The following is a 26,099-nucleotide window of genomic DNA, read 5'->3' as shown; positions in this document are numbered from 1 at the left end:
CGGAGCGGCTGGGCCCGTGAGCCATGGCCGCTGAGCCTGTGCGTCCGGATCCTGTGCTCTGCAATGGGAGAGGTCACAACAGTGAGAGGCCCGCGTACCGCAAAAAAAAAAAAAAAAAAAAAAAAAAAAAAAGATTAAAGGAAAGCCAAACTTCAGCCATAATAAGTTGACCTTTTAGTGAAATGCATGTTATTAATGTATTTAATGAGATGCGGTACAGATTGCAGTGAGCATCATGTTTCATTATAGGTCTAAAATGCAATATCATTAAAGACCTTTAATAGAAACAATGGTTGACATTTTGATATTTCCTATAAGCAAAAACCCCCCAAGAACACATTATAATGTAATATAAATATAGAGGAAGCATTGAGATTTTTTTACTTGCTTAAGAGTATAAACACAAATTCCACTATTAAGAAGTTGCGTTTTGTTTGCACCCGCCCCCCATCTTCCCACTTCTAGTTCGAGTTCACCCTCTCATCCCTCTGTGGCCCTTCCCCCAACCCCTGAACTATTTTGACTTGAATAGACAAAATTTTAATGCCAATTTGACTACAGCACTAATAGACACCTTAAAGAACAACTTTTAAAATTTTGAGTACATCATGGCAATCAGAATCTTGATAATGTTTCTGTTTTGTTTTTTAAATTTTATTTATTTTTACGTAGGCAGTGTATTCACATGGCTCAAAATTCAAAAGATGCTAATGACTCTGTAGAGAAAATCCTCTTTCCCACCCTGTAGCCCTGCCACCCAGTCTACTATCCCATAGGCAACCAATATTGTCAGCGAAATTCCCCCTTTGTTAATTACTTAGTTGCCTTAGGTGACAAATCCATGAACATCTATTTCAGTGTTCTCTCGATTAACGCTTTGTGGGTTCATGACAGAGTTCTCACAAATGATCTGTAGAACCCTGAAATACTCGTAATTACTTGGGATAGGTTTAAGTATTGCGTGGGACGAAGGCACTTGGAAGCTTCTCCAGGTGTAGCCTTGTGTAGGATTAAGGACTCTTATTACTGTAGACTTCATCTAGCCAAGATGGTGTGAGGAAGATTGATCTTTTTGTTTCAGCTGATGGCTATTATTTTTTAAAATAGCTTTACTGTTCTAATTATAAAATCATGTCATGCCTACTTCAGAAATTCAGAAAATACATAAGAGCATAAAGAAGAAAATAAGGATTACCCGTAATCTTACTACCCAGAGGTAACCAACAGTTGTCATTTTGATGAATATCCTTTCAGACCTTTTTCTGTGTTTACACACACATACACACACACACTTTTTAAAACAAACATGGACTCTTACAAGTATGTACTATTTTGTAAGCTTATTTTTTTTTACTTCACATATTTCATGTTAGTATACTTAGATGTACATCAGCATTTTCAGTGGCTACCAGAATATTCCATTTTATTGATTTACTGCAGTTTATTTAGCCAATCTGTATTGATGGATACTCAGGTTTATTTCAGCCTTTCACTTTTATAAAGCATGCTTTGATAAACACTCTTGTACATACATATTCGAGCATTTTGCCTAAGGGTAGCACTGTCCAATATAAATATAGTTCAAGTCACATATGAATTTTAAATTTCCTAGTAATCAAATTTTTAGAAAATTATAAAAAGAAACAGGTAAAATTAATTTTTGTAACATATTTTACTTAATGCAGTATATAACAAATATTATGTTTAACATATAGTCAATATTTTTTTTTTTTTTTTTTGCGGTATGCGGGCCTCTCACTGTTGTGGCCTCTCCCGTTGCGGAGCACAGGCTCCGGACGCGCAGGCCCAGCGGCCATGGCTCACGGGCTTAGCCGCTCCGCGGCATGTGGGATCTTCCCGGACCAGGGCACGAACCCGTGTCTCCTGCATCGGCAGGCGGATTCTCAACCACTGCGCCACCAGGGAAGCCCTATAGTCAATATTTAAATACTAATGAGATATCTTATGTATATTTTTTCATGTCAAGTCTTTGAAATCCAGAGTGTATTCTACATTTACAGTTCATCTTGATTTGGGCTAACCACATTTCGAGTCCTCAGTAGCCACATGTGACTAGTGGATACTGAATTGGACAGCACAGATCTACATTCCTGGAAATTCGATTGCTGGGACAAAGGGATTGTACTTTTGTTTCTTTTTTAAGGCTTTTGGAAGATGCCGCCAAGTTGGCCCTTTGAAGAATTGTAACCATTTAATTCTCATCTGTAACGGTTGTTTTCTTGGATTGTGCCACCACGGAGTATTATTGATCCTCTTATTTTTCCTAAACTGTAGGTGAGAAATGAAGGCAATGATTTCTTGATAACTTTCTGTTTGATATTTACCTAGTACCTCTTGACTTAGCTTTGAAATCTATGCTGTGTTTGGTCTGTTTCTTAGAGAATGAGTTCTATGTAGGAAGACTTTTGGTCTCTATTGAGCTACTACCTAATTTGTCCAACGTGGTTAATTAGGCATTTATACTATGTAGAAAGTAAAGTGGGGTCAACAGAGCAAGTGTTTTTCCAAAGCAACCAAGTGGGGGACCCAGGAGGAGAGTGTCAGATTCTTTCACCCACCCTGAAAAGATGAGCCCTAGATGGCTCACGGAGCTGTGGAAGCTTGAAAACTACTGCAGCCAATCTCGTCAGAACATTTGTTGTACTGTTTTGGGTTTCTTAGGAGTTAAGGTTGTCTTCAGGCCTGAAACAATCTTTAATTGTGATGAGTTAAATAAGGAAGCAACCCGGACTTGTAGTAGTAAGTAGTCGTCGTCGTCGTCGTCGTCGTCGTCGTCGTAACATATGTAGTAGGCTTGCCCTACCTGCTGGATTCACAGTGAAGTCATACACATCAGTGTATGTTGGAGTCTCTTTATATGGACATTTTATGAACTCACCTTTAACCATATATACCTGGTCAAAAGAAAAAGAGGGAGAGAGAAGCAGCTTAAGCTACGCCAGTGATTCTGTCTGCCATCTTTCTCAGTGTGCTCATGCCCTGGAGTGAGCATGGGTGGCAGGTGGAATCTGTGGCTGCCGTAGCTATTCTTTGTTCCGGGTACCTCTCCAGTGAGCATCTCGTCAGAGAGACTGCGAATCTAGTGGTTACAGTTACAGCCTGCAGTCTTTGTCCAGCACGGTCCCCAAATGTAATCATCTTGTGTTTAATCGACGAAGCGGCTGTAGTGTTTGAGGGGAGAAACTGACCATGTTGAAATTGCACAGAGACTGTGGTGCTGTACTTTCTGGGCAATTTTCGGGATTTTTGAAGCAGTTTTGTGAGAACTTGATTTTTGCTTTATGCTCAGACTTTAGAACCTGACCACTGCAAAAAGGTACTACTCTATTCTTGTTATTTGTGTCTTAACACTTACTCTTAAATCACTTTATTAAAATTATACACGAATATGATAAATAGTACAGAAGCATTCAGGAAGACAACAGTCCTTTCCTTACTTTCAGTCTCATTTTATTTCGTTTTCCTTTTATAATTTTAAATAATTTGTTTAGATCTCTATTTCTTGATTTCTTTATCCTCTGGTATGAAAGATGAGAATGCTACTGACAGGTTAAGACGAAGACTGAGCAGTGACCATTTCATTGAGCAGCATGGTGGCCGTCCTCTACCTTGATGAGCAGTTTTGGTGGGGTGGGAGGTATGCAGGCTTGACTGGGATGGGTTTGTGAGAGGACGGGAAAAAGGGATCTGAGGTAGTGAGTATAGACAGCTCTTTCTAGGAATGTTACTTTAGAGGGGAGCAGAGAAATGGGAGGTTAGATGGAGAAGGATGTGGAGTCCAGAGAAGTGTTTTGTTTTTGAGATGGGAGCAATAACAGCATGTTTGTATGTTGATAAGAATGGTGCAGCAGAGGGGAAATTGATGATGATGGGGGCGGATATCTGTAGCAGTGTCCTTGAGGTATGTGAGATGGGACTACGGCATGAGAATGGTGGCCTTTGATAGTGGGGACAGTTTAATCGTAGTGACAGGTGGGAAGACAGTATATGAGTAGACACAGATAGGTAGGAGTCTCTGAAAATTCTCTTTTGATCGTTCTATTTTCTTTGAAATGGAAACCAAGGTCATAAATTGCGAATGAGGAGTAAGGAAGGAGGTGGTAGAAATCTGGAGGAAAAGGCATGAGGTAGTCATTCCATCCTTCTTCCACTACATTTTTACGTTCTGCCCTGCAACTGCAACCAAGATTCCCATGCTCTATCCATATGTTGACCCTGGGAGTTGAAAACCAGTCAACTGCATTTACAGTGTGTTATTATCATGTAAATAAGGGTATAATACCAGGGCAGGGAGGGACTGGAAAATGACTTTCTTTCCTCTGTGTTCAGAGGCCTGTCTGTAGGAGTATGTTCCTAGTTCAGTACAAGTTCCTAGTTCCTAGTTCAAGTAGATTTTTTTATAACCCTCCATCAGTTGCTTAAAATTGTGCTGTATTTTAGTTTGCTTCACGTTTGTTTTTTTCTTCTTTTTATTTTTATCGTTTTTTTTTTCTTTTTCTTTTTTTGTTTTTGTTTTTTGCTTCACATTTGGACTATTTATCTATTATATCATTTTTTTCCTAGGTCTCTAGATTTTCTTTTTTTCCCCTGATGGCTCAGTTTTATCATCTCAATCCTTCTTCCCCCAAACTTTAAATCATGCGGTCTCTCCTCTTACATTCTCCCAGTTTGAGTGGGTTGTTCTCTGGGTCTAGCACACCGGGTCCTCTTGGGACTTCCTTTCCTTGCTCTTCTAGGGTAGAGCTGTGTTCTGGCTCTTCCTGTATCTCAGTTTGTCAGTTTGGTGCCAAACATGGATGGGGAGTAAATGATCTGATTTTTTGTGCAGATTTAAAAATGCTCTGCCTCATTTGTCATTGATATCAATATATTCTTCATGGATTGGGTATAAATTTGGGGGTTGAAAATTAACTTTCTCTCAGAACTTGAAAGTACTGCCCTGTATTAGTTTCCTATTGTTTTTTGTTTTGAATATTTATTTATTTATTTATTTATTTGGGCTGCACTGGGTTTTAGTTGCAGCGTGCGGTATCTTTAGTTGCGGCATGCGAACTGTTAGTTGTGGCATGCATGTGGGATCTAGTTCAATCCCAACCAGGGATTGAACCCCGGGTCCTCTGCATTGGGAGCTTTGGAGTCTTACCCACTGGACCTCCAGGGAAGTCCCAGTTTCCTATTGTTACCACAACAAATTACCACAAACTTGGTGGCTTAAAACAGCAGAACTTTATTGTCTCACAGTTCTGGAGGCTAGAAATCCTAAAACCCAGGTGTCAGCAGGGCTGTGCTTCTTCCAGAGACTCTGGGGGAGCATCTGTTTCCTTGCTTTTTCCAGCTTCTCAAGGCTGCCTGCATTCCTTGGCTCATGGCTCTTTTCCATCTTCAAAACCAGCAATCCCATCACACCAAGTGTACCTTTTCTGACTGACCCTATTGCCTCTCTCTTGTAAGGACTTCCTGTTTACATTGGGCCCACCTGGCTAACTCAGGATTAGAATGGCATGTGGACGTCTTTGGGGACCATTGTTCAGCCTTCCACATGCCCTATTGTCTTCTGTCATCCAGATGTTGTCCAAAAGAAGGTGGTTGCTGGTTTGAGTCTCATTCCTTTGTAGGTGACTTGTTTTTGTTCTCTGGAAATGTTTGGGATTTTCTGTTTATTCTTGGTTTTCTGAAATTGCCTGAAGCTATGTCTAGGTATGGATCCTTTATTATTCATTGTGTTGAGTGCTTACTGGGCCCTTTTAATCTGAAGATTGTGTGGTCTTTCAGTTTTGGGAAAATCTCTTCTAGTATTTCTTTGCTAATTTCCTTCCCTCCATCATCTCTGCTCTCTTTTAGGTATTAAACTGGATTAGTGTTGTTTTTTCTCTGACATGTTCCATCTTTCTGTGATTTTCTGTGTCTGTGTTCAGAAAAATTTTGAGTTTGATTTCCTAGTTCTTTTTTTTTTTTTAGTCATATATATATATATATTTTTTGTGGTACACGGGCTTCTCACTGCTGTGGCCTCTCTCGTTGCGGAGCACAGGCTCCAGATGCGCAGGCTCAGCGGCCATGGCTCACGGGCCCAGCCGCTCCGCGGCATGTGGGATCTTCCCGGACCGGGGCACGAACCCGTGTCCCCTGCATCAGCAGGCGGATTCTCAACCACTGCGCCACCAGGGAAGCCCTGTACATATAGTCTTAAGAGTTCTTCCTGAGTAGTCTGTTTCCTCCAGGCTGCTTTCTTTTCTTTTGTTTTAACCTGGGTGTAATATGTTAGATGTTTTCTTCAGATATTTGGTGATCTTTTGTCCGCTGTTGACTTTCAAGAGTGGGGTACTCAAAAGCTGATTAGCAGCTTTGTATGTTTGGATGAGGCTCTTTGTCTGTGGTTTCCATTGTAAAGTGATCTATCTGGGCCATGTGGGGAAACCCTCATGTCAGTATTTTTAGATCTTTGCTCTTTATGGGATCTTAGTTGCTAGAGAACTTCTAATCTCCTGCCTGGCTGCCAGCATTGTAGGAGGTGGGTAGGCTGGGGGGTCTCAGCATTCAATCTGTGAACTTCTGCTTAATCCCCATTTTGAGAATTATGCCCTTGCCTCAACTGTGTCTGGTGTCCCCCTGTCCAGAGACTCTGTTTAACTCTCTTCAAGGGATAAACCTCTAAACGTCTGCCTGAGCAAAGAGGTGTGTTGACTGTTTGTAGCCCTGCCTTCCTCTACTCTCCTAGAGGTGCCTGGCACTGCTAGTTCTTGAATCTTCTGGGATTGTATTTGTGGACCGTGAGGGGATTGCTTCCTTTTCTTCACTGCCAGCACCAAGGTCAACTAGCTCAGGTTTGCTAAGTCAGTTATTTGTCCATCTGCTTAAAAAAAAAAACCAACTGGTTTATTGAGCTGTAATTGACATACAGTAAACTGCATGTAGGTCCCATTTCTGTAACCCTAACCCTGTAAACAGCATCCCTGGAAAGAGTTGTCTGTACTCACTGTCTTGAATCCCTTTCTCTTGTTCTCTCATGAGCGTGTTCCCGTCAAGCCTGTATCCCTCCTGCTCCACCAAAACTGCTCATCAGGGTCACAGATGACCACCATGTTGCTGAGTTAAATGGTCAGTTCTCAGTCCTCGTCTTACCTCAGCTGTCAGTAGCTTCTGTACAGTTTGACCTCTGTGTACACCCATGAAACCATCACCACAGTCAAGACGATGAACGTATTCCTCATCCCCAGAAGTTCCTCAGCCTCTTTGTAATCTCTCTTTCTGTCCCTCCCCATTCCTCGGCAACCACTAATCTACTCTCTGTCACTGTAGATTAGTTTGCCTTTTCTAGAGTTTTATATAAATGGAATCATGCAGTTTGTACTCTTTTTGTCTGTCTTTCACTCAGTGTAATTATTTTGAGATTCAGCCATGTTTTTGCCTATATCAGTAGTTCATTGCTGAGTAGTAGTCCATTATATGGATATAGCACATTTGCTTTGTTTTGTTTCTGGTTTTTAGCTTTTATGGATAAAGCTGCCATGGACATTTGTGTGCATGTTTTTGTATGGACATATACTTCCATGCCTCCTGGAGAAGTAAGAATGGAATGGCTGGGTTACATGGTAAATGTGTTTAATTTTCATAGAAACTGCCAAGCTGTTTTCTAAAGTGGTTATACCATTTTACAATCCTCCCAGCAGTGTATAAAAGTTCCACTTGCTTCACATCCTTGTTAACACTCGGTATGGTCAGTCTTTTTAATTTCAGACATCTAATAACCATGTAGTCATTGGCTTTTTAGCGTACAAAACTTAGTTGCTGTCATCTCTCTTATCCAGGTATACCTCGGAGATATTGCAGGTTCATTTCCAAACCACTGCAATAAAGCGAATATCTCAATAAAGTGAGTCACATGACTGTTTTGGTTTACCAGTGCATATAAAAGTTATGGCTACACTATACTATTAAGTGTATAATAGCAATAGCATTATGTCTAAAAATAATCTGCATATCTTAATTAAAAAATACTTTAGTGCTACAAGATGCTAACTGTCATCTGAGCCTTCAGTGAGTTGTAATCTTTTGGCTGGTGGAGGGTCTTGCCTTGATGCTGATGGCTGCTGACTGATTGTGGGGAGGCGGGGTGGGGGGGTGTTTGCTGGAGGGGGGGGCGGCGAAGTTTGCCGCAGTGATTGACTCTTCCTTTCATGAATAATTTCTCTGTCGCAGGCGATGCTGTTTGATAGCGTTTTACTCACAGTAGAACCTCTTTCAAAATTGGAGTCAGTCCTCTCAAACCCTCCCACTGCTTTATCAGCTAAGTTCATGTAATGTTCTAAATCCTTTGTTGTCATTTCAACAATCAGTTGAGTTCACCGTCTTATATGGGCATGGTTTGTGGCACCCTGAGACAGTCACAACTGTAACATCAAACATCACTGATCACAGATCACCGAAACAGATATGATAATAATGGAAACATTTGAAATATTGTGAGACTAATAACCAAACTGTGACACAGAGACACGAAATGAGCGAAATGAGCGAAATGAGCAAATGCGTTGGGAAATGGTGCCTGTAGACTAGCTCGATACAGAGTTGCCAGAAACCTTCAATTTCACTTTGTAAAACACAGGGTATCTGCAAAGTGCAGTGAAACAAGGTATGCTTGTACTTTGTCCTTCCTTTGTGGGTTTATTCCTTTTAAATTTATTTTAGCCAGTGGAATAAAATAGAGAGTTCAGAAATAGATTCTCACAAATATAGGCAATTGGCTTTTCACAAAGGTGTAGAGGTAATGGAGAAAAGATAGTCTTTTCAACAAATGGTGCTAGTACAATAGTACATTCATTTGCAAAAAAAGTGAACTTCAACTTACAGCTCATACTTCATACAAAAATTAACACAAAATAGTTCATCAACTTGAATGTTAAGCATAAAACTATAAAGTGTTTTGAAGAACACATGGGAGAAAAATCTTCATGACCTTTGGTTAGAGAGAGTTCATAGATCATCAAAAGCATAATCCTTAAAAGAACAAACTGATGATTGGACTAAATCAGAAATAAATCTTTTGCTCTGTGAAAGACGCATTAACAGAATGAAAAGAAAAGCTACAGACTGAAAGAAAATATTTGCAAATCACTCATCTGACAAAGGATTTGTGTCCAGGATATATGAAGAACTCTCAAAACCCAACAATAAAAAATACCCTTAAAAAAAAAAAGGGCAAAATACTTTAACAGAAACTTTACCAAGGAAGATATATGATGACAAATAAGCACACGAAGAGATGTTTATTTAACATAATCATTAGTGTTGATGGAAATGCAAATTAAAACCACAAGGAGATGCCCCTATATACCTATTAGAATGACTAAAAACAAACACCTGACAACATCAAGTGTCTGCAAGGGTGCAGAGCAACTGGAACTTCCATGCATTGCTGGTGGGAATGCAAAATGGTATAAAGAAAGCTATTTTTTTATAAAGTTAAACGTATATTTACGAGATGATCCAGCAGTCCTACTTTTAGATATTTTCCCTAGAGAAATTAAAACATATGTCCACACAAAGACTTGTATGTGTGTGTTTATAGCAGCATTAATTATAATCACCAAAAACTGGAAACAGCTCAAGTGTCCTTCAGTAGACAAACGGTTAAATTGTGGTACATTACTCAGCAATAAAAAGGAGCAAAATATTGATAAACGCAGAATCACTGATGAATCTCAAAGGTATTATGCTAGTGAAAGATGCCAGTCTCAAAATATTATGCGTATACTTTAACATTCCATTTATATGGCATTTTGGAAAAAGTAAAACTAAAGGGATGGAGAATAGATCAGTGGCTGGCAGAGGTTAGGGGTGGGGGAAGGGTTTGACTACAAAGGGGCAGCCCTGCTTTTTTCTTTGTTTCCTGTAAGTTTCTATTTTTCTCTTTGGTAGACTCATTTCCTTGGAGTGTTTCCTGCCTAAATTTTGTCTGCTGGCTTGTCTCTGAACCCTTGCGCTTGGCTTGATTGTGAACATTTTGCTTAGATTGAAGGAGGGGTGTAAATAGTTGTGTGGTTATTCCCACATAACTCTGGGAATATTTCTTATGGTAATGGGTACATGATACAGTACTTCTAGGGATGGAGGAATGGGCTACATCAACCTATAGTGTCATTTTTGCTTGAAAAATATATCTCTGGTACTAAAACCTTACCCAGAAGAGAATAATAGATTATGCAGAGCTTCTAGATTTTGATGTGGGTTAGAACTGAAAAATGAGATGTCTTTAAACTCCTTTTCCTTCTCTCTTTGATAAGTGATATAATGTGGTTTGGACACTCAGAGATTCCTGAGATTCCAGGTTCTGGTTGATGATTTACTGCAAAATTGCTTATAAATTGAAGTAGAAAATGTTTTGCAGACCTGGCAGCTTTCTGGCTTCACACCCATTTGTCACCCAGCATTTCCCTTTGTGTATAGAACAAGAATTAATTAGACTGCACTGCAGGAAAAGTTTATGGCTATAATTTATATAGGATGAATTTCTTTTTAAAGAGACAGCATTGTTTTGTTATACCTATATACATATAAGTGTGTATATATATAAAGTGGGTTTTTTTCCTTAAAGCAGTGTCTGTGAGCTTCTGGAGGGAACAGTCATTTTTCTGCTTAATGCTAGATGTTGGTGGAATAGATGCTTTTATGGTGATTGCTTTCTGATTAAACTGTTAAGGTTTTTGTTTCTAGTTTTTAAATTTATTGTGTACTAGTGAGCAGGCCTCAGTTTTAGGTTTGCATTTTACACATTGGTCAGCCTTGTCTGGTTTCCAGAGCTTTGTATTCTTTTGGTCTCTTTGAAGACTTAGGATTGTGTCTTTTTTTTAGGGTCTTGCTCATTCAATTAATGTTTTCATAATCAATGCAAGTCAGAACTTGCAATTTGTTCCTGATTTGCACATTAAAGAGCTCCATTAATTAAGAATCTTGGTGTTTGGCATGTTCCTGCAGGATCTGTGCCTTATTTACATGGTAAGAGTGCAAGATGCAAGTTTCTCAGTTGTAGTGGCAATTGCAGTTAATCCTGCTTTTTCTTTCTTTCTTCTTCTTTTTTTTTTTTGGCTTGTGAATGACAATTAATTCACAACTCATTGAAACTACTTAGGGTTACATTGTACCAAAGTAGGAACAAGGGATCCAAATGTAGGGGGCCACAGGAAGAGCAGAAAGTAAATCCTTTGTTTAAAGGGGAAAAAACCTCTGAAAGACAGAGAATTTATGTGTTTGGTTTTTGTTGGTTGTTTCACTTGGCTAAATGGAGGAGGCATAATTCTGTTTACTCTGAATTTGCAGATTTTTTTTTTTTTTCCTCTTGGTAATAGTAGTTGTACTGATAAATGAGGTTTCCTTTCATAATCCAAATAACCCCAGACATTTAGAAGAACATACCCCTGTGCTTATGTCAAGTATGCTGTTTCATAATATTCCTTTTTTGAGTTTCTTTTTCATGAAATCACTTTCCAAAGTGTTTGGGTTCTGCTACCATTTCTTTTGGACGCCTCGGTCAAAGCCGGAGGTGGTCTCCATCTTGATATGTTAGCTGGTATAAAAGCAGTTGGAAATGTGAAATCACATCACTGGTTTAGCAGGTTCCTGCTTTCCAGTTTCAACCGTGGCTAATGCTTACCTACTCATAATGTATTTTCCCAACAGTAGCTAGTCCATCTTTAAAAATACCATGAGAAGCTGCAAAGCATTTTACGAAAGAGTGGAGACGTTTTTTTCCCCTGATATTTATGAAACTTGCTAGGGCTTTTATGGGACTTAATTTAATTTGTCCTTATACTCTTCCATTACAATATATATGTAAAATCTTTACATATATCTTTATATATAAAGGTATATATAAAATCTTCACTGTAAAAAAAATACATGAACAGTAGAGATGTATGTAAAAGAAAAAGTGAAAGTTCTTCCACTTTCCCAAATCCCCATACCTCCTTCTCAGAGAAAACAAGGGAGGTATATTCTTCCAGATATTTTAATATATTTAATATATATTTTCTTCCACTATATATATTTTTCCATTAAGCCTTAATGGAAGTTTGACAAGGAGAGGAGATTAGTAGGTGTGGGGAAGAAAAGCAAAGGCTATTATTATGTTAGTTATAAATTATCTTAGAGAAAGTATGTCATGATACCTTTAAGACATAATTCTCTCTTGATTATTATAATTATTATATTTATTACCTGTCCCCAAATAAGTTTGCCCATATTACTTGCTTTAAAAGTTTGTTATGCTTGGACTACACTTGACTTTCGTTTGAGTTCTTTGGTAATTTTTCATTTGCTCTCATGTAATACTGATTGTTTCGCTCGGTGTTTAGTCTCAAATCTCCCAGATTCTGTTTTTCTTGAGGCAGTTGAATAAATTTGCTTCTGGATAAGTCCAAAATGCTACTATTTTGAGAAGAGTTTTTACTAGCTATTCATACTGTTTCATGCAAGGAAAATTTTTATAGGTAGAGGGGCTGTTCAGATAATCTTAAAGATTCTTTCATCCTTAAGATGGCACATAATCTATGCTACGTGAATGTCAGCAGTGGTGGGGGTTTGGAAGAGGGCAGAGACAAACGTGCTAACTCGAGTTTTTAGGAAGCATTTCCCGTGTCCTCAGTAAGGCTCATGCGGTAGAAGGACACGAGGGAAAAGAAATCAGACGTGACCTTTTGAGAATCGGGACAGTTAATTTACTTCTGTCTTGGTATTTTATTAAGCAAGTACAATGCAGGATGCCACTATCCTCTAAAAATAATAAAAATAGCTCCCATTTGTGAGTTGGCGCTACTCCCCCACGCACTCTATTAAGTTTTTACGAAACTCTCGTTTAGTTCTCATGGCAGCCTGTGAAATAGGGACTGGCTGATAAGTGTGTTGTACAGAAGAGGAAATCAAGTCTTAGGTTAAGTAACCTGGCTAAGGCCACACAGTTAGAGGCAAGGCCAGTATGACCTCTGCTTTGCTTCAGAACCACTGCTCTAGGCCATCATTGTGCACATAGTCTGAACTACTCTAATCTGTGTGTGGTTGTTTTTTTAAAATCTTCCCTTTAAAGAAAGTATGAGGGAATAAAGAAATGGAATAAATGCCAGAGCTTAAAGGAATGAAGGCAGGAGAGATATGGAGATGAATTTGTTGTAAAACAGAAGGCTTAGAGTGTGAGTCGTAAATGTATCCTTCAGTTTTTCAAAAGATGATTCCTGCGTACTGCTTTTTCAGTAAGAGAGCTAGAAGGGCCCTTGGGGGATCAGATGATCTAGTCCCTCCCCTATAGGCAGGCAAGACTTTAAGTGATAAAGAAAAAGATAAAAATGTGTTTTTCTTATTAAATGTGCTACATATTCATTATATAAAATTTAGAAAGTGGCCAAGGGAAAGTAAGGAAATAATCTTCCTCAATCTCAGCAGCTGGAGTTATGTACTTTAAATATTTTGGTATATGGTATAAATATTTTCTGGTTTTCTTTCCCCCGTGGGTGTGTAGTTAGAACAAAAATGGAACCATATTCTATATTCTGTTTTGCAGTCTGCTTTTTTCTACTTAACAGAGATCATGAATATTTTTCCATGTCATTAAATATTGTTCTACAGCATTATTTTTAATGGCAGCAGAGACTTTCCATCATATGGGTAGTTTAACTAGTTCTTTATTGTTGGACATTTGGATTGTTTCCAGTTTTTCATTTTTATAAATAATGCAATAAACATTATTGTTAGTAAATCTTTACTCACATCTGTCATTACTTTGTTCATAAAATAAATTTCTAGATGTGGAATTCGTATGTGTTCCAAGGATATACACAATTTTAAGGCATTTCATCTGTATGGCTAAGTCACCCTCCAGAAAAGCTGGATCAGTTTACATTCTCATCTTCTTTTTTTTTTTTTTTTTTTTTTTTTTTTTTCGGTATGCGGGCCTCTCACTGTTGTGGCCTCTCCCGTTGCGGGGCACAGGCTCCGGACGCGCAGGCCCAGCGGCCATGGCTCACAGGCTTAGTTGCTCCGCGGCATGTGGGATCCTCCCGGACCAGGGCACGAACCCGTGTCTCCTGCATCGGCAGGCGGACTCTCAACCACTGCGCCACCAGGGAAGCCCTCATCTTCTTTATATGAATGTCAGTTTCCCTTATCCTTGTCAACCCTGGATATTATAATTTTGTTTCATCTTTGTCACTTTGATGGGTGGAAAATGGTTTCTTCTTCTTTTAATTTGCGTTTTTTAAAAATTTACATTTCCAGTGTTTAACGAGGGTAAACGTGTTTTCCTAACATTTATTGGTCTTTTGTATTTCTTTTGTGAGTCATACAGGGAAAATTTTAAATTAGTTCTAGGGATGGGTGATCTCCTTGTCAATCAAATGTATGGCCACTTCTAATTTCTCCTGCTTTTATTTTAATCTGTCTTTTTGTTTGATTATTCTGTTGACAGGAAGAATTGCATCTACCTCAGAAGACCTCTCTGTATTCTTGAATATATTTATTTAATCTTAATCAGCTTTAAAAAAAAATTATTAAAGTGAAATTTGTAGTAAAAAAAAAAAAATTCTTTTTCAAACAGTACTAATTATCCCCCTCCCCCTGACCTAATCCTGAAATACATAACATGGATTGTGAAAAGTCCTCTTTTTCCTTTCTATTAATAGTGCTCTTCAGAGAGAACTCTCTCTAGCAGTTTGGTGTATATTCTTCTAGGTATTTATGTCAATTTAACCTTTTTTTAAACCGTAAATGAGATCATAAGGATACGTTGAACTTAGAACCATCTTCCTATGTTAATAAATATGTCTTACCTGTTCTTTTTTTTGGGGGGCGGTGAGGATTTTTAAAATTTTATTTATTTATTTTTGTCTGTGTTGGGTCTTCGTTTCGTGCGAGGGCTTTCTCTAGTTGCGTCAAGCGGGGGGCCACTCTTTATCTCGGTTCGCAGGCCTTTCGCTATCGCGGCCTCTCCTGTTGCGGGGCACAGGCTCCAGACGCGCCGGCTCAGTAGCTGTGGCTCACGGGCCCGGTTGCTCCGCGGCAGGTGGGATCTTCCCAGACCAGGGCCCGAACCCGTGTCCCCCGCATTGGCAGGCAGATTCTCGACCACTGCGACACCAGGGAAGCCCACCTGTTCTTTCTTTAAAAAAAATATTACGCTATCTTTGTTTTCATTTTTTTTCCTGAAGTATTTTAAAGTACTCATCATCATGTCATCTTGCCTCTAAATACTTCTGTAAATAGCTCTAAAAAGTAAGACTTTTTCCTATGTAAAACTGTCATCTCCTCTAACCAAATCAATACTTCCCAACAGTCCTAAGTAATATGTCCACTCCATCCTCAGATTACTTCAGTTATCCCCCAAAGTATTTATGGTTTAGTGTATTCAAACCATATTCTGTTTATACTTATCATTTTCAACAGCTGCCCAGAAAGTTGTCTGGCTAAATACCCTATAAGTGGGCACTTAAGATGTTTGCTGTTTTTACCTACTATAAATAATGCTAAAAAATAATGTTTTTGTACCCACCTCTTTGCTTTCTTATCTGATTATTTCTCTAGAATTAATTTCTAGAAGTGGAATAGTAGGGTCAGGAGGTATGCGTGTGTAAAACTTTGATACATTTTGCCGGATTGCTTTCTGGATCCATTATGCTAATTAGCTCCTATCAGTTGTGTATGGAGAGTGCCCCTTCACATTCTCGGCAGCATCAAGCACTATCAGAAAAGTATCACATTGTTTTAATTTTTTTAAGTAAGGCTTAGCATCTTTTTTTGGATGTATTTGGCCATTTGAATTTTGGAGACTATTAATCCATTTCTTAACATTTTCTTTTTCGGGTTAAGCAAATATTCTTTTATCTTGTCTTACAGGACCTGCCTTCCATCCGTATGATTTGGGCTTTCTTTAGTTTCTCCACTTTATTTTTTCAAGTGTGAGGACCAAATTTAGATATAGCATTTTAACAGAAACTCACTACTGTTTTTTGTTGATTTGTTTTTTAAATTATTTATTTATTTGGCTGCGCTGGGTCTTAGTTGCAGCACTCAGGACCTTTAGTTGCAGCATGCAGGATCTAGTTTCCTGACCAGGGATCCAACCCCGGCCCCCTGCATTGGGAGCATGGAGTCTTAACCACTGGACCACCAGGGAAGTCCCCTCACTAGTGTTTGTTTATTATGTCATGGTATTGAGGTGGGCAGTTTTGTCATTTTTTTGGAATTGAAAATTTCATTTAGTTTTCCAGGTAGTTTTGATACATATCCTACAAGGGTACGTTGATCTAGAAAATGAAAAACATGCAGTTTTTTTTTTAAAGCTTGTAGTAGTGTTTCATTTTCTTCATCTGTATAATGGTGATATAATAATAGTATGTACCTGAAAGGATTGTTGTAAGGATTTAAATGAGTTACTACATGAAAAGTGCTCAGGCTAGTGTCTGGTACTTAGTAGGTCCTTGATAAGTGTTAGCTGTTAATCTTAATAGTGGTGATAGTTTTCTTCTTAGGCTATAGCTCTGTGGCCACAGTATTTGTTTCCCTCTTCTTTAAAAGGGTTAAATAAATAAATACTGGTACTGTACTTATAGTTAGTTCTTTGGAGATTTGAAATGCACACACAAAAAGCACATGCCAGGAAGAATATTAGGATGTCACTTTTATTCAGTTATTCATTCAACAATGTGGAGTCTGCCGCTTGCCAGCACCCAATATATCAAGGTGAGCGGTTCAGTCCCTGCCTCAGGATGCTCACAGCAAGGTGTGGAGATACGTAAACCACTTTTAAAGCATCAATTTAAATGTTTTTACATGAAAGCAACGTCTCAGTGTGTTTCATTTTTGGGTTGATGAGTAAGCAGTGCTTAACCTTCACTAATATTAAAAGGAACGCAAATAAAATAATCTTTTATTTTCTGAGCCTCAGTTTATCCAAGTGGCGATAATGACTGTTTTCATGAGAATGCATTGTAACATGCCTAACAAAAATTGTTAATTATTTTCATGTTTGTAAGTTCTTAAATCTGATACAGTGGTTTTGAGACTCTTAGGAGTAGCCTATACATCTTATAGTTGGGCATGTTCAATTAAGGAAAAAGTTAAGTTTGATTACCTTGCTTCCGTTAACAAAAGGTCAAAAAGGTTTGTTGAGGCTACACAGTTATTGAAGGTAGCAAATAAGGAGTCCATATTTTGTTTTCTTGTCAGCATTTAGATTTGGAAATGATAGTGTAGTTGGATGTTCTGTCATGTGACTTGGGCATCATCAGTTCTCTGGAACTGAAATATTTGTAGAGTACTTTTTATGGCCCAAGTGACGTGTTGGCTGCTAGAGTGGCAGGGCAAGGTCTGTGTCTCAAGCTGCTTACAACATGCACAGTACAATATGTGTTGTAGCAGTGCTGTGAAGGATACTGAGAGAGGAACGATTAACTGCATGGGAACCCCCATTTCCAGACCCATACTGTATAGAGAATTTGGTTACTTGGTTCAGGACAGTTCACTACCTGTTTATTTAAAGGCTTTTTAATATGAAAGGATCAGACTATTTTATATGAAACAGAAGGTTACTTGGATTGTGGTTTTAATTTTATTTTTAACAAGTTCCCTTCAGAGTTTAAACTTTAATAGCATTTTAAATTGTAAGAGTAATATGTGCTTATAAAATATTCAAACAGTTCTTAAGTGTATCAAATAAAAATGAAAGTATCCCCACTCTCCCAGGGTAACTCCTATATTAGACAGTTTAAGCAATTACTGTGGTAAATAAACTTGGATTTTAAGTACCTCATGCTCTGAGCATTTACCCTTTCTGTTTAAAGGGGAAAAATAAATTTCCCTTTTCAGGTAAGTACTCTGGAACAATGGAGGTTGTCTAGGAACTGTGAAACGGAAGGTAGCTAGTGGATTTCGGGAAGTACATTGATCAGTTAGATTGCTGTGTCCTGTAGGGCTTTTTTTTTTTTTTTTTTTTTTTTGGCGGTTCGCTGGCCTGTCACTGTTGTGGCCTCTCCCGTTGCGGAGCACAAGCTCTGGACGCGCAGGCTCAGCAGCCATGGCTCACGGGCGCAGCTGCTCTGTGGTATGTGGGATCTTCCTGGGCCGGGGCACGAACCCATGTCCCCTGCATGGGCAGGCGGACTCTCAACCACTGTGCCACCAGGGAAGCCCCTGTAGGGCTTTTTAAGGATTTATTGACACACTTCATCAGGGTATTTGAGAGAGTATTCAGGGAAACCTAAGAAATTCTGCACTTCTTTTCCCCTTCCTTACACGTTCATACCTGGTCAGAAATTACAGCTTGAGTGGGACGTCTCTCCACAGAACTCAAATGCACACTATCATGTTACGTAGTGCACAGTAATGTAAAATGGGAAGGATTTTTCCTTTTGGTTTCTTTCTGTTAGGGGGCTCACCCAACATATTTTATCCTATGTCTCTTCATCTCTCCCTTATTTCAACTTCCACTTACTCCCCAATTCCCTACATCATTCTCTTAAGAGAAAAAATAAGTTTTGTCCACTGAGTCCTCTTTCTTACTTGATTTAATATGTCTTGGGCTGAATGTTTCTCACAAAAATACTTTGCATTCACAATTAGCCCATCAAATCATTTCCTCCATAGACCCCTGCACAGACTGCATGCCTTCCGCCATGGGGCGCCCTGAGGTCGGAAAACCCAAGTCTGCTTTTGGCTTAGTTGTCATGATTTTAGAATATAAGTCCGCACGCTCTGCTTTGGAAAAGTTATCCTGGTGGTGATTTTGTACCATTAAAAAAAAAAAAAAAATCCTACTTTTGGTTCACACAACCAACCAACACAGTGGGACAGAACTTCTACTGTTCCATTTGAAACATGGTCCTCCTAAGAGTACATCTGTTTCTCTAAATCGGGGGATATATATGTGCCCACACCTGTGTATGTGTATACCTACATGGATATATAAAAATTCTAGTTGCACCCACACTGGAAATGATAGTGACTCATCCACACAGTGGGTGTTAAGGAATTTGTAACCTGCAGTGCTCTTTCTTACTGGTAACGGCATTCTGCTTGGGGAATATAGAACAAGCCCAAACAGTAATACTGACAGAATTCGGAATTATGATACAGTGCAGCCTTCACGTAATTCTTTGTTGAAGAAGTTAGGGCCTAAATGTTAAGGCTTATTGTTATTCCGAGTTGATAATCTCTGCCTTGCTTTAATAATTTTTCCTCATGCCTGGGTAGCCCGCGAGTTGCACAATAATCACTCACACAGCTTTGTAATCAATGCCCAAAGTAATAGGATTCCTCTGGCCACCGGCAATTAATAAATTTGTGTCTTTTTTAAAACACTAGCAAGTCGGGCCTGAAATACGACTGACTGGCTCTCCTCATTTGCATATTTATTGCAGTGGAAAAATTCTTACCAGATGATTGATGCTGAGACTGCCTCTTGAATTCCAAGCAGCACATTATTATGAAATGAAAAATGCCGGCCATACAGTTGATTAAAGTTGAAGACAGTGGAATCGGTGTTTTTTAAGATTGTGGGAGAATTAAAGGCATATTTTAATGGATGTTGACAAGAAGTGAACTAACAAAAGCAAAGCAAAGGATTTGCTTGAAAAGATTTAATCAAACGTCTTTCTTGGGGGATTAATTGCCGGGGATGACTGCTGCAAGTGGCAGGCTTGTATGGATGTGAATGAAAAGTATTGTTCTCAGGCCAGTATATCGTGTGTCCTTTTGACCTATAGTTTAGCTGCAGTCCTAGAGTTACTTTGGAAGGAGGAAAAAAAGAAAAGGCTCCTGCGATTTGTATATTCTATCTCAATGTATATATCTGGGGTAATAGGAATGTGGGAGTTTATATTACTTGCACATAAATAATTGCATGTTTGCATATTTACTTTAATGGTGTGGATATTTAAAAACTGATAAGGTGAGCTTTATTTTACTTTATACATTTGCCCTCCATCCCCTTGCCAGAAGTTTTACTTATTAGTTTATAATCTAATTAATGAACTGTGTGCCCTTGTCCAAACTTATTCTCTGCCTACGGTTTTGTTTACGTCGAACAGCCTAGATGAATCAGGGAAAAAAATAAAGCTGTTAAGTGAAAATGGTTTTTAGATTGGTGACATTTTATATATAGAATGCTTGCATATGGGTAGCATGTAAATGAATACTTAATATAGGAATGTGTGAATACTAGTTCAATCCTATTGCTATAGATCAGAACAAGCAGAGCTAGAGATTTTCACCATGTGAAAGACACTGATTTTGTGATAGTGATATACTTTCTCTTTCTACAGCATTAAAAAATTTGCAGAATACTTTAATATATAAAAGCATTTGTTATTTTTCACCTTAATTCTGCAGGATAAGCAGGCAAAGGATTATCTACATTTTATAGATGAGACCATTGGGACTTGAAGAGATGAAATTGGTCCACTCAGTGGAAAATTACTAGTTAGTGATAGTGTCAGTTAGGATACAGGGCTCCTGACCCTTAGTAAAAGTACTCTTTCTTTTTATTCTCTACTTGGGAAATTATTCCTAAAGCCAGTGCCCAGGTGCTTGGGTTGAATCTTGTTAACAAGGTGAGGCATATGTCCTTCTTAATCTCCTCTTAAGGGAAAAACCTCTGGAAATGGACCATGTAAGACAAAATAAACATATATGTCCTTGACAGTCGCCATTTGTTTTGTGGCCAGGTGCCCTAACTTCTTCAACAAAGAATTACGTGACGGCTCGCTCCACTGTATCATAATTCCGAGTTCTGTCAGTATTACTGTTTGGGCTTGTTCTTCTGAACAAGAAGAAAGTATCTGCAGCTTTTCTTAACTTTTAACTCTGACGCTAATTGGGAGAAAAACTAGAGGTGAACTAGAAAACTGTTGATTCCATTCCTTTTCTTATTCATAGGGTTGAACAAATAGAATTCAGCCCTATATGAATGCTAAAGAGAGTTGCTTGTTTTGGTTTGGTTTTTGGCTGGGAAGAATTCACTATTGGAGTTGAGCCTCTAGGAGAGGGTCTTTCCTCATCCTCGTCAGCTGTGGCTTCCAGGAGGCCTACCGCGACCAGCAGAGGCTTGCTCATCGTCTCTAAAGCTTTTTTTTTTTTTTTTTTTTACGGTACGCGGGCCTCTCACTGTTGTGGCCTCTCCCATTGCGGAGCACAGGCTCTGGACGCGCAGGCTCAGCGGCCATGGCTCACCGGCCCAGCCGCTCCGCGGCATGTGGGATCTTCCCGGACCGGGGCACGAACCCGTGTCCCCTGCATCGGCAGGCGGACTCTCAACCACTGCGCCACCAGGGAAGCCCGTCTCTTCAGCTTTTACATAAAATTTTACTAGAAGGAAATGTGGCCCTAATACCACAAAGAAACGAGAATTGGGCTCTGGCTTCTAAATCTCTTTGCAGGAGGTTGTCCACGTGTTGGCCATTGGTGACTTGACTTTGATAAACTTTTTTTTGTTCTTTTGTGTTTTTTTGGTGGTTAGAAGCACAGAATTGCAGATTTCACCTCTGGTAGGTCTCTTGACACTTTGATGCATGGTGGTGCTATCCCTGAATGGAGCTTAAATACTTTAGGGCTACTTTCTGACTGGGTGAAGGGGTGTATAAAATGAGAACATATGAGAGAATATTAACAGAAAGGCACACTTTGGTTTACTGATATTGGCTCTCTGCTTTCTTGTTGGATTGATATGCTGTCTAATATATCTGCGATGGATTTTTTTAACATCTTTATTGGAGTATAATTGCTTTACAGTGGTGTGTTTGCGATGGATTTTTTAAAACTGACTTGAACAACAACAAAAAAGGGCTTGTGGAGCTACTTGAAAGTGGCCCTTAAAAGTAGTGGTCTTTCTGTGGGACGTTTTCAGAATTCTTGGTTATATTACCTGTGAGAGTCAAATTATGACTTGTTTGTTGGAGGCAAGCAGCTATAAACATTATGAACTGCTTTGCAGCTTCTTCCCTGCATGGTTCTTGATCTCATATTTTAGATCATGGACACATGGTACCTAGAGGAAGTAAGGGACAGGCACTTGATTTTCCTGTTCTTATAATTTTTTATTGTGGTAAAAAGACACATAACATGAAATTTATCATCCTGTTTTAAGTGTACAGTTCAGTAGTACTAAATATATTCACATTGTTGTACAGCCAGTCTCCAGAACTTTTTGATTTTGCAGAACTAAAACTCTATACCCATTAAACAACAACTCTCCATTTCCCTCTCCCCCAAGCCCTTGGCAAACACCGTTTCTGTTTCTATGAATTGGACTACTCTAGGTACCTCATATAAGTGGGTTGATACAGTATTTGCCCTTCTGTGACTGGCTTATTTCACTTAGCATAATGTCCTCAAGGTTCATCCATGTGGTAACGTGTCAGAATTCCTCTCCTTTTTAGGGCTGAATAATATTCCACTGTTCTTTTGGACTAGGCTCCAGGTTGAAGGAATGTAGACGATTTTTTTCTGTAGAGAGATAGACTGGGATGGTAGAATTATTACTACTTTGGTCTTAGGATTTTTAAAGGTGTTTTTAAAAATTATGATAAAATAGATATGACATAAAATTTACCATTTTTAACCATTTTAAAGTATACAGTTCAGAAGCCAGTACATTTGCATTGTTATGCAACCATTACCACTGTCCATTTCAAAACCTTTTTCATCATCCCAAATTGAAACTCTGTGTCCATTAAACAATAAGTCTCCATTCCCACCTCTCCCCAGCCCTTGGTAACCACCCTTCTATTTTCTGTTTGACTTTTTTTTGTTTGTTTGTTTGCGGTACACGGGCCTCTCACTGCTGTGGCCTCTCCCGTCGCAGAGCACAGGCTCTGGACGCACAGGCTCAGCGGCCATGGCTCACGGGCCCAGCCGCTCCGCAGCATGTGGGATCTTCCCGGACTGGGGCACGAACCCGTGTCCCCTGCATCGGCAGGCGCACTCTCAACCACTGCGCCACCAGGGAAGCCCCCTATATAGTATTATACAGAGATTATTGGAGGAATGCAAAGTAGCTGTTGGGTTATTGAGTTCCTTCTGACCAATCCAAGGAGGCTTTCTCAGATAAGCTCTTAGCCATATGTTGAAATGGAATGCTGCAGTGTGATCTGTTTGGAGAACTTGTCTGAGTCGTGTTGGTGTCCCATTGATGAAATAGGTTGAGATGTGAAATAGTGAGGAAGCTACTCATGCTGGGCAAGGTAGAAGCGGAAGAGATAGAATCAAATTCATAAAAATAACTTAAAACTGAAGTTCGTGTGGGCTGAAGTTAGTCTTGAATATAAAATAAAAATGAATGTAGGGATTGCTAAATGAGAGTAAGGATGCTTGTGAGAAGATACAGTTACTTAAAGGAAAGGGGGAAGGGGTGATCAAAGCATAGCCAGAGACAGATGGACAACTGTTAGTGATAGGAAGTATGGAAACCACAGGATTTAGCAACTGACTGAATATATCGAATAAGGGCACCAAAATGTCAGTGATCTCCTGTGAAAACATTAAACAGAGGTGAGAGAATCAGACAAAGGAGAAGTATTAGGTTGGAAGAAAAGAATTTTGTTTCTGACGTGGTGTGTTTGAGGCAGTGATGGAGCATCCATATGAAGATTTTCTTGGCAGTTGCTGGAAATGTGTAAGTTTGATTATAAAGAGAGATGTCTGAGTGCTGTCAAAACTTAACTAGTAGTTATCAATGTCGATTTAGCCCTTTTAGTAGGATTTTGCTGATAAAGAAGGTAAGAGTTTGGTTCTCAGAGGGCCAGATTTTATTCTGAAAGTTCTTAGTCATAGACTTTAAACTTAATCCTGACCAGCTTTATTACACGTGCATCCTTTTGGTTGTGAGGAGAATCAGGTGAGAACATATTCTTGGTGTGCAGATTTTTAATACACAGTTCAGTACAGTGGAACCTCCATATCCTTGGGTTCCACATCCACGGATTCAACCAATTTTGGATCAAAAATACTTGGAAAGAAAAAATGTCAGAACGTTCCAAAAAGCGAAACTTGTATTTGCAGCACTCTAGCAACTATTTACATAGTACTCACAACGATTTTTATAGCATTTACATTGTACTAGTTGTAAGTAATCTAGAGATGATTTAAAGTATGTGGGAGGATACGTGTAGGTTACATGCAAATACTAGGCCCTTTCATATAGGGAACTTGAGCATCCATGGGTTTCGTTATCCTGGGGGAGAGCTCCTAGAACCAATCCCCTGCAGATACCAAGGGATGACTGTACTGCAAACAGTAAGTCATTAACTTGGTTTTCTATTCGTGAACTGGAACCTTCCTTAAGGGTATGTGTTGGAAGATTGAATGAATGAGGTGGTAGCTCACACCAGAGGCAAAGGAGATCTCCTGGGGGAGGTTGGTGGTGGTGGTAGGGACCCCAGGACTAAGCTGTGCTCTTCAGAAGAGAAGAAATTGCTTAAGGAGTTGATCAGTAAAGGGATACTCCAAGAGGTCAATGGGTAACCTGTAGAAAAATATCTGAGAAAGAAGCACCAAAGGAAAAAAATGATGGGTTATGATGATAGGCAGGGAAGGAGTTTGTCAAACTTACTAAATTTAAGAACTCACAGTTTACTGCAGATGCTCTTCTAAGTACCTTATACATTGTTACCTTGCTTGTTCCTCACAACGACCTTATGGGGTAGGCGCTCTTATTATATCCTTTCAGGAAGTCTGCATTTCAGAGAGTTCTCAGTCCCGGCGTACCCTGTGCCCAGCCCCTCAGCCAGTACTGCTCAGGAGTCCAGCATCATAGGCATCACCTTCTTTGGAGAACTGTAGATAATTAACTGTTCCTTCTCTCTGCTTCATTTCCCAGGTCACAAGGCACTTAAAGCATTGTTGAGGTCATTGGTGGATCTTCAGGAAGAGTTGTTTTTCCAGTATCCAGACACTAGATATCTAGTAGATGGGACAAAGCCCAAAGCAGAAAGGTAAGGAGGGAATGGAGCTGTGGAATTGCTTATTTTCTTTTCATCTGAATGGTTTCCCATTATTTATGAAAAAGAAAGTCAAGTCCTTTCCAGGCAGATACTGGACTTAATGTTAGTAAAATAGAAAGAACCTCTTACATTTAATTGGTGGCCAGGATGACACATAAATTGGGAATTAGGTTTTGGATTTTTATGCATAGTTGTGCCTAAGCTTCTTTGTAAGCTTCTGCAAGAATCTTGCCTTCTTTTTAGATCTAGTGAGATTATAGGTGAAAGCACATTTTTTTAAAATTAATTTATTTATTTTTGGCTGTTTTTTGGGGTCTTCGTTTTGAAAGCACATTTTTAACGTGAACGCTTAATTAATGTTTATGAAGCACTTTGTTGCCCATACATGGAATTGCCAGTCACAACTGTCGACTTCAGTGAAGGAAGAAGCAGTTATTGTGAAGGGTGGAAAAATTTCGGGAAATAGCAGAAGAAAACAGTTTTTCCCTTCCTGAAATTATCACAGTTGATGAAGGTTCTCCTCTACCTCCCCCCTTTGTTTGAGCCTGCTGCATAGGGTAGCTGCCTGCTGTTTTCCGTTGGGCTTCCCCTCTGCTCCATACCTTTCTGCTGAATTAGTTGGAATGACAAGGGAGAGGAGCTCACATTTAGTAAGCACTTCCTGTGCGCTGGGGTCGGTAGTCCAGGCAGTGCAGCTGGCTCCGTAGCTGCAGGCTCTAGCGCTTTCTCACACAGTTGAGGGTATCACAGCCTAGCTCGGATTCTGTGGCCTACGCCTTTGAGTGTTCTTCACATTCTGCTTCTCTTCGTTTGGTTCAACCAATATTACTCAGCTTTCCTGAGCAGTTGGTTACAGGGAGACATATTTCCCTTATTGATTTGGGGATTGAGGTCATAAAAGTATGATTATATATTTAATTTTTAAAGACCCTCCTGTAGCAATATAGGCCTGGTTCATGTGCACTTTTTTTTTTTTTTTTTTTTTTTTTTGGCGGTACGCGGGCCTCCCACTGTTGTGGTCTCTCCCGTTGCGGAGCACAGGCTCCGGATGCGCAGGCTCAGCGGCCATGGCTCACGGGCCCAGCCGCTCCGCGGCATGTGGGA

The 26,099-nt window shown here is 39.4% G+C and overlaps 2 protein-coding genes across 3 annotated transcripts in view; one reads left to right on the top strand and one right to left on the bottom strand.

The window, feature by feature from the left end:
* AATF (apoptosis antagonizing transcription factor) overlaps positions 1-26,099 on the top strand; it is a 95,480-nt gene that overhangs the window by 8,258 nt on the left and 61,123 nt on the right. For both annotated transcript variants that reach the window (XR_010838091.1, XM_059048638.2), the window contains exon 5: positions 24,872-24,986. Coding sequence is in view for 1 of the 2 variants with exons in the window: in XM_059048638.2 (XP_058904621.1) it covers positions 24,872-24,986 (115 nt within the window). In the remaining variant the exon portion in view is untranslated. The remainder of the gene's footprint in view (positions 1-24,871; positions 24,987-26,099) is intronic.
* The window catches only part of ACACA (acetyl-CoA carboxylase alpha), a 375,954-nt gene continuing 372,274 nt past the window's right edge, over positions 22,420-26,099 (bottom strand). Inside the window, exon 57 of the mRNA XM_067020790.1 lies at positions 22,420-22,500. Coding sequence (XP_066876891.1) covers positions 22,464-22,500 — 37 coding nt within the window. The 3' untranslated portion in view covers positions 22,420-22,463. The remainder of the gene's footprint in view (positions 22,501-26,099) is intronic.

The sequence above is a fragment of the Kogia breviceps genome, chromosome 19 (assembly GCF_026419965.1).
Source record: "Kogia breviceps isolate mKogBre1 chromosome 19, mKogBre1 haplotype 1, whole genome shotgun sequence".
Classification (NCBI taxonomy): domain Eukaryota; kingdom Metazoa; phylum Chordata; class Mammalia; order Artiodactyla; family Physeteridae; genus Kogia; species Kogia breviceps.
The sequence above is the reverse complement of the archived record's forward strand: the minus strand, read 5'-3'. Positions and strand labels throughout refer to the sequence as shown.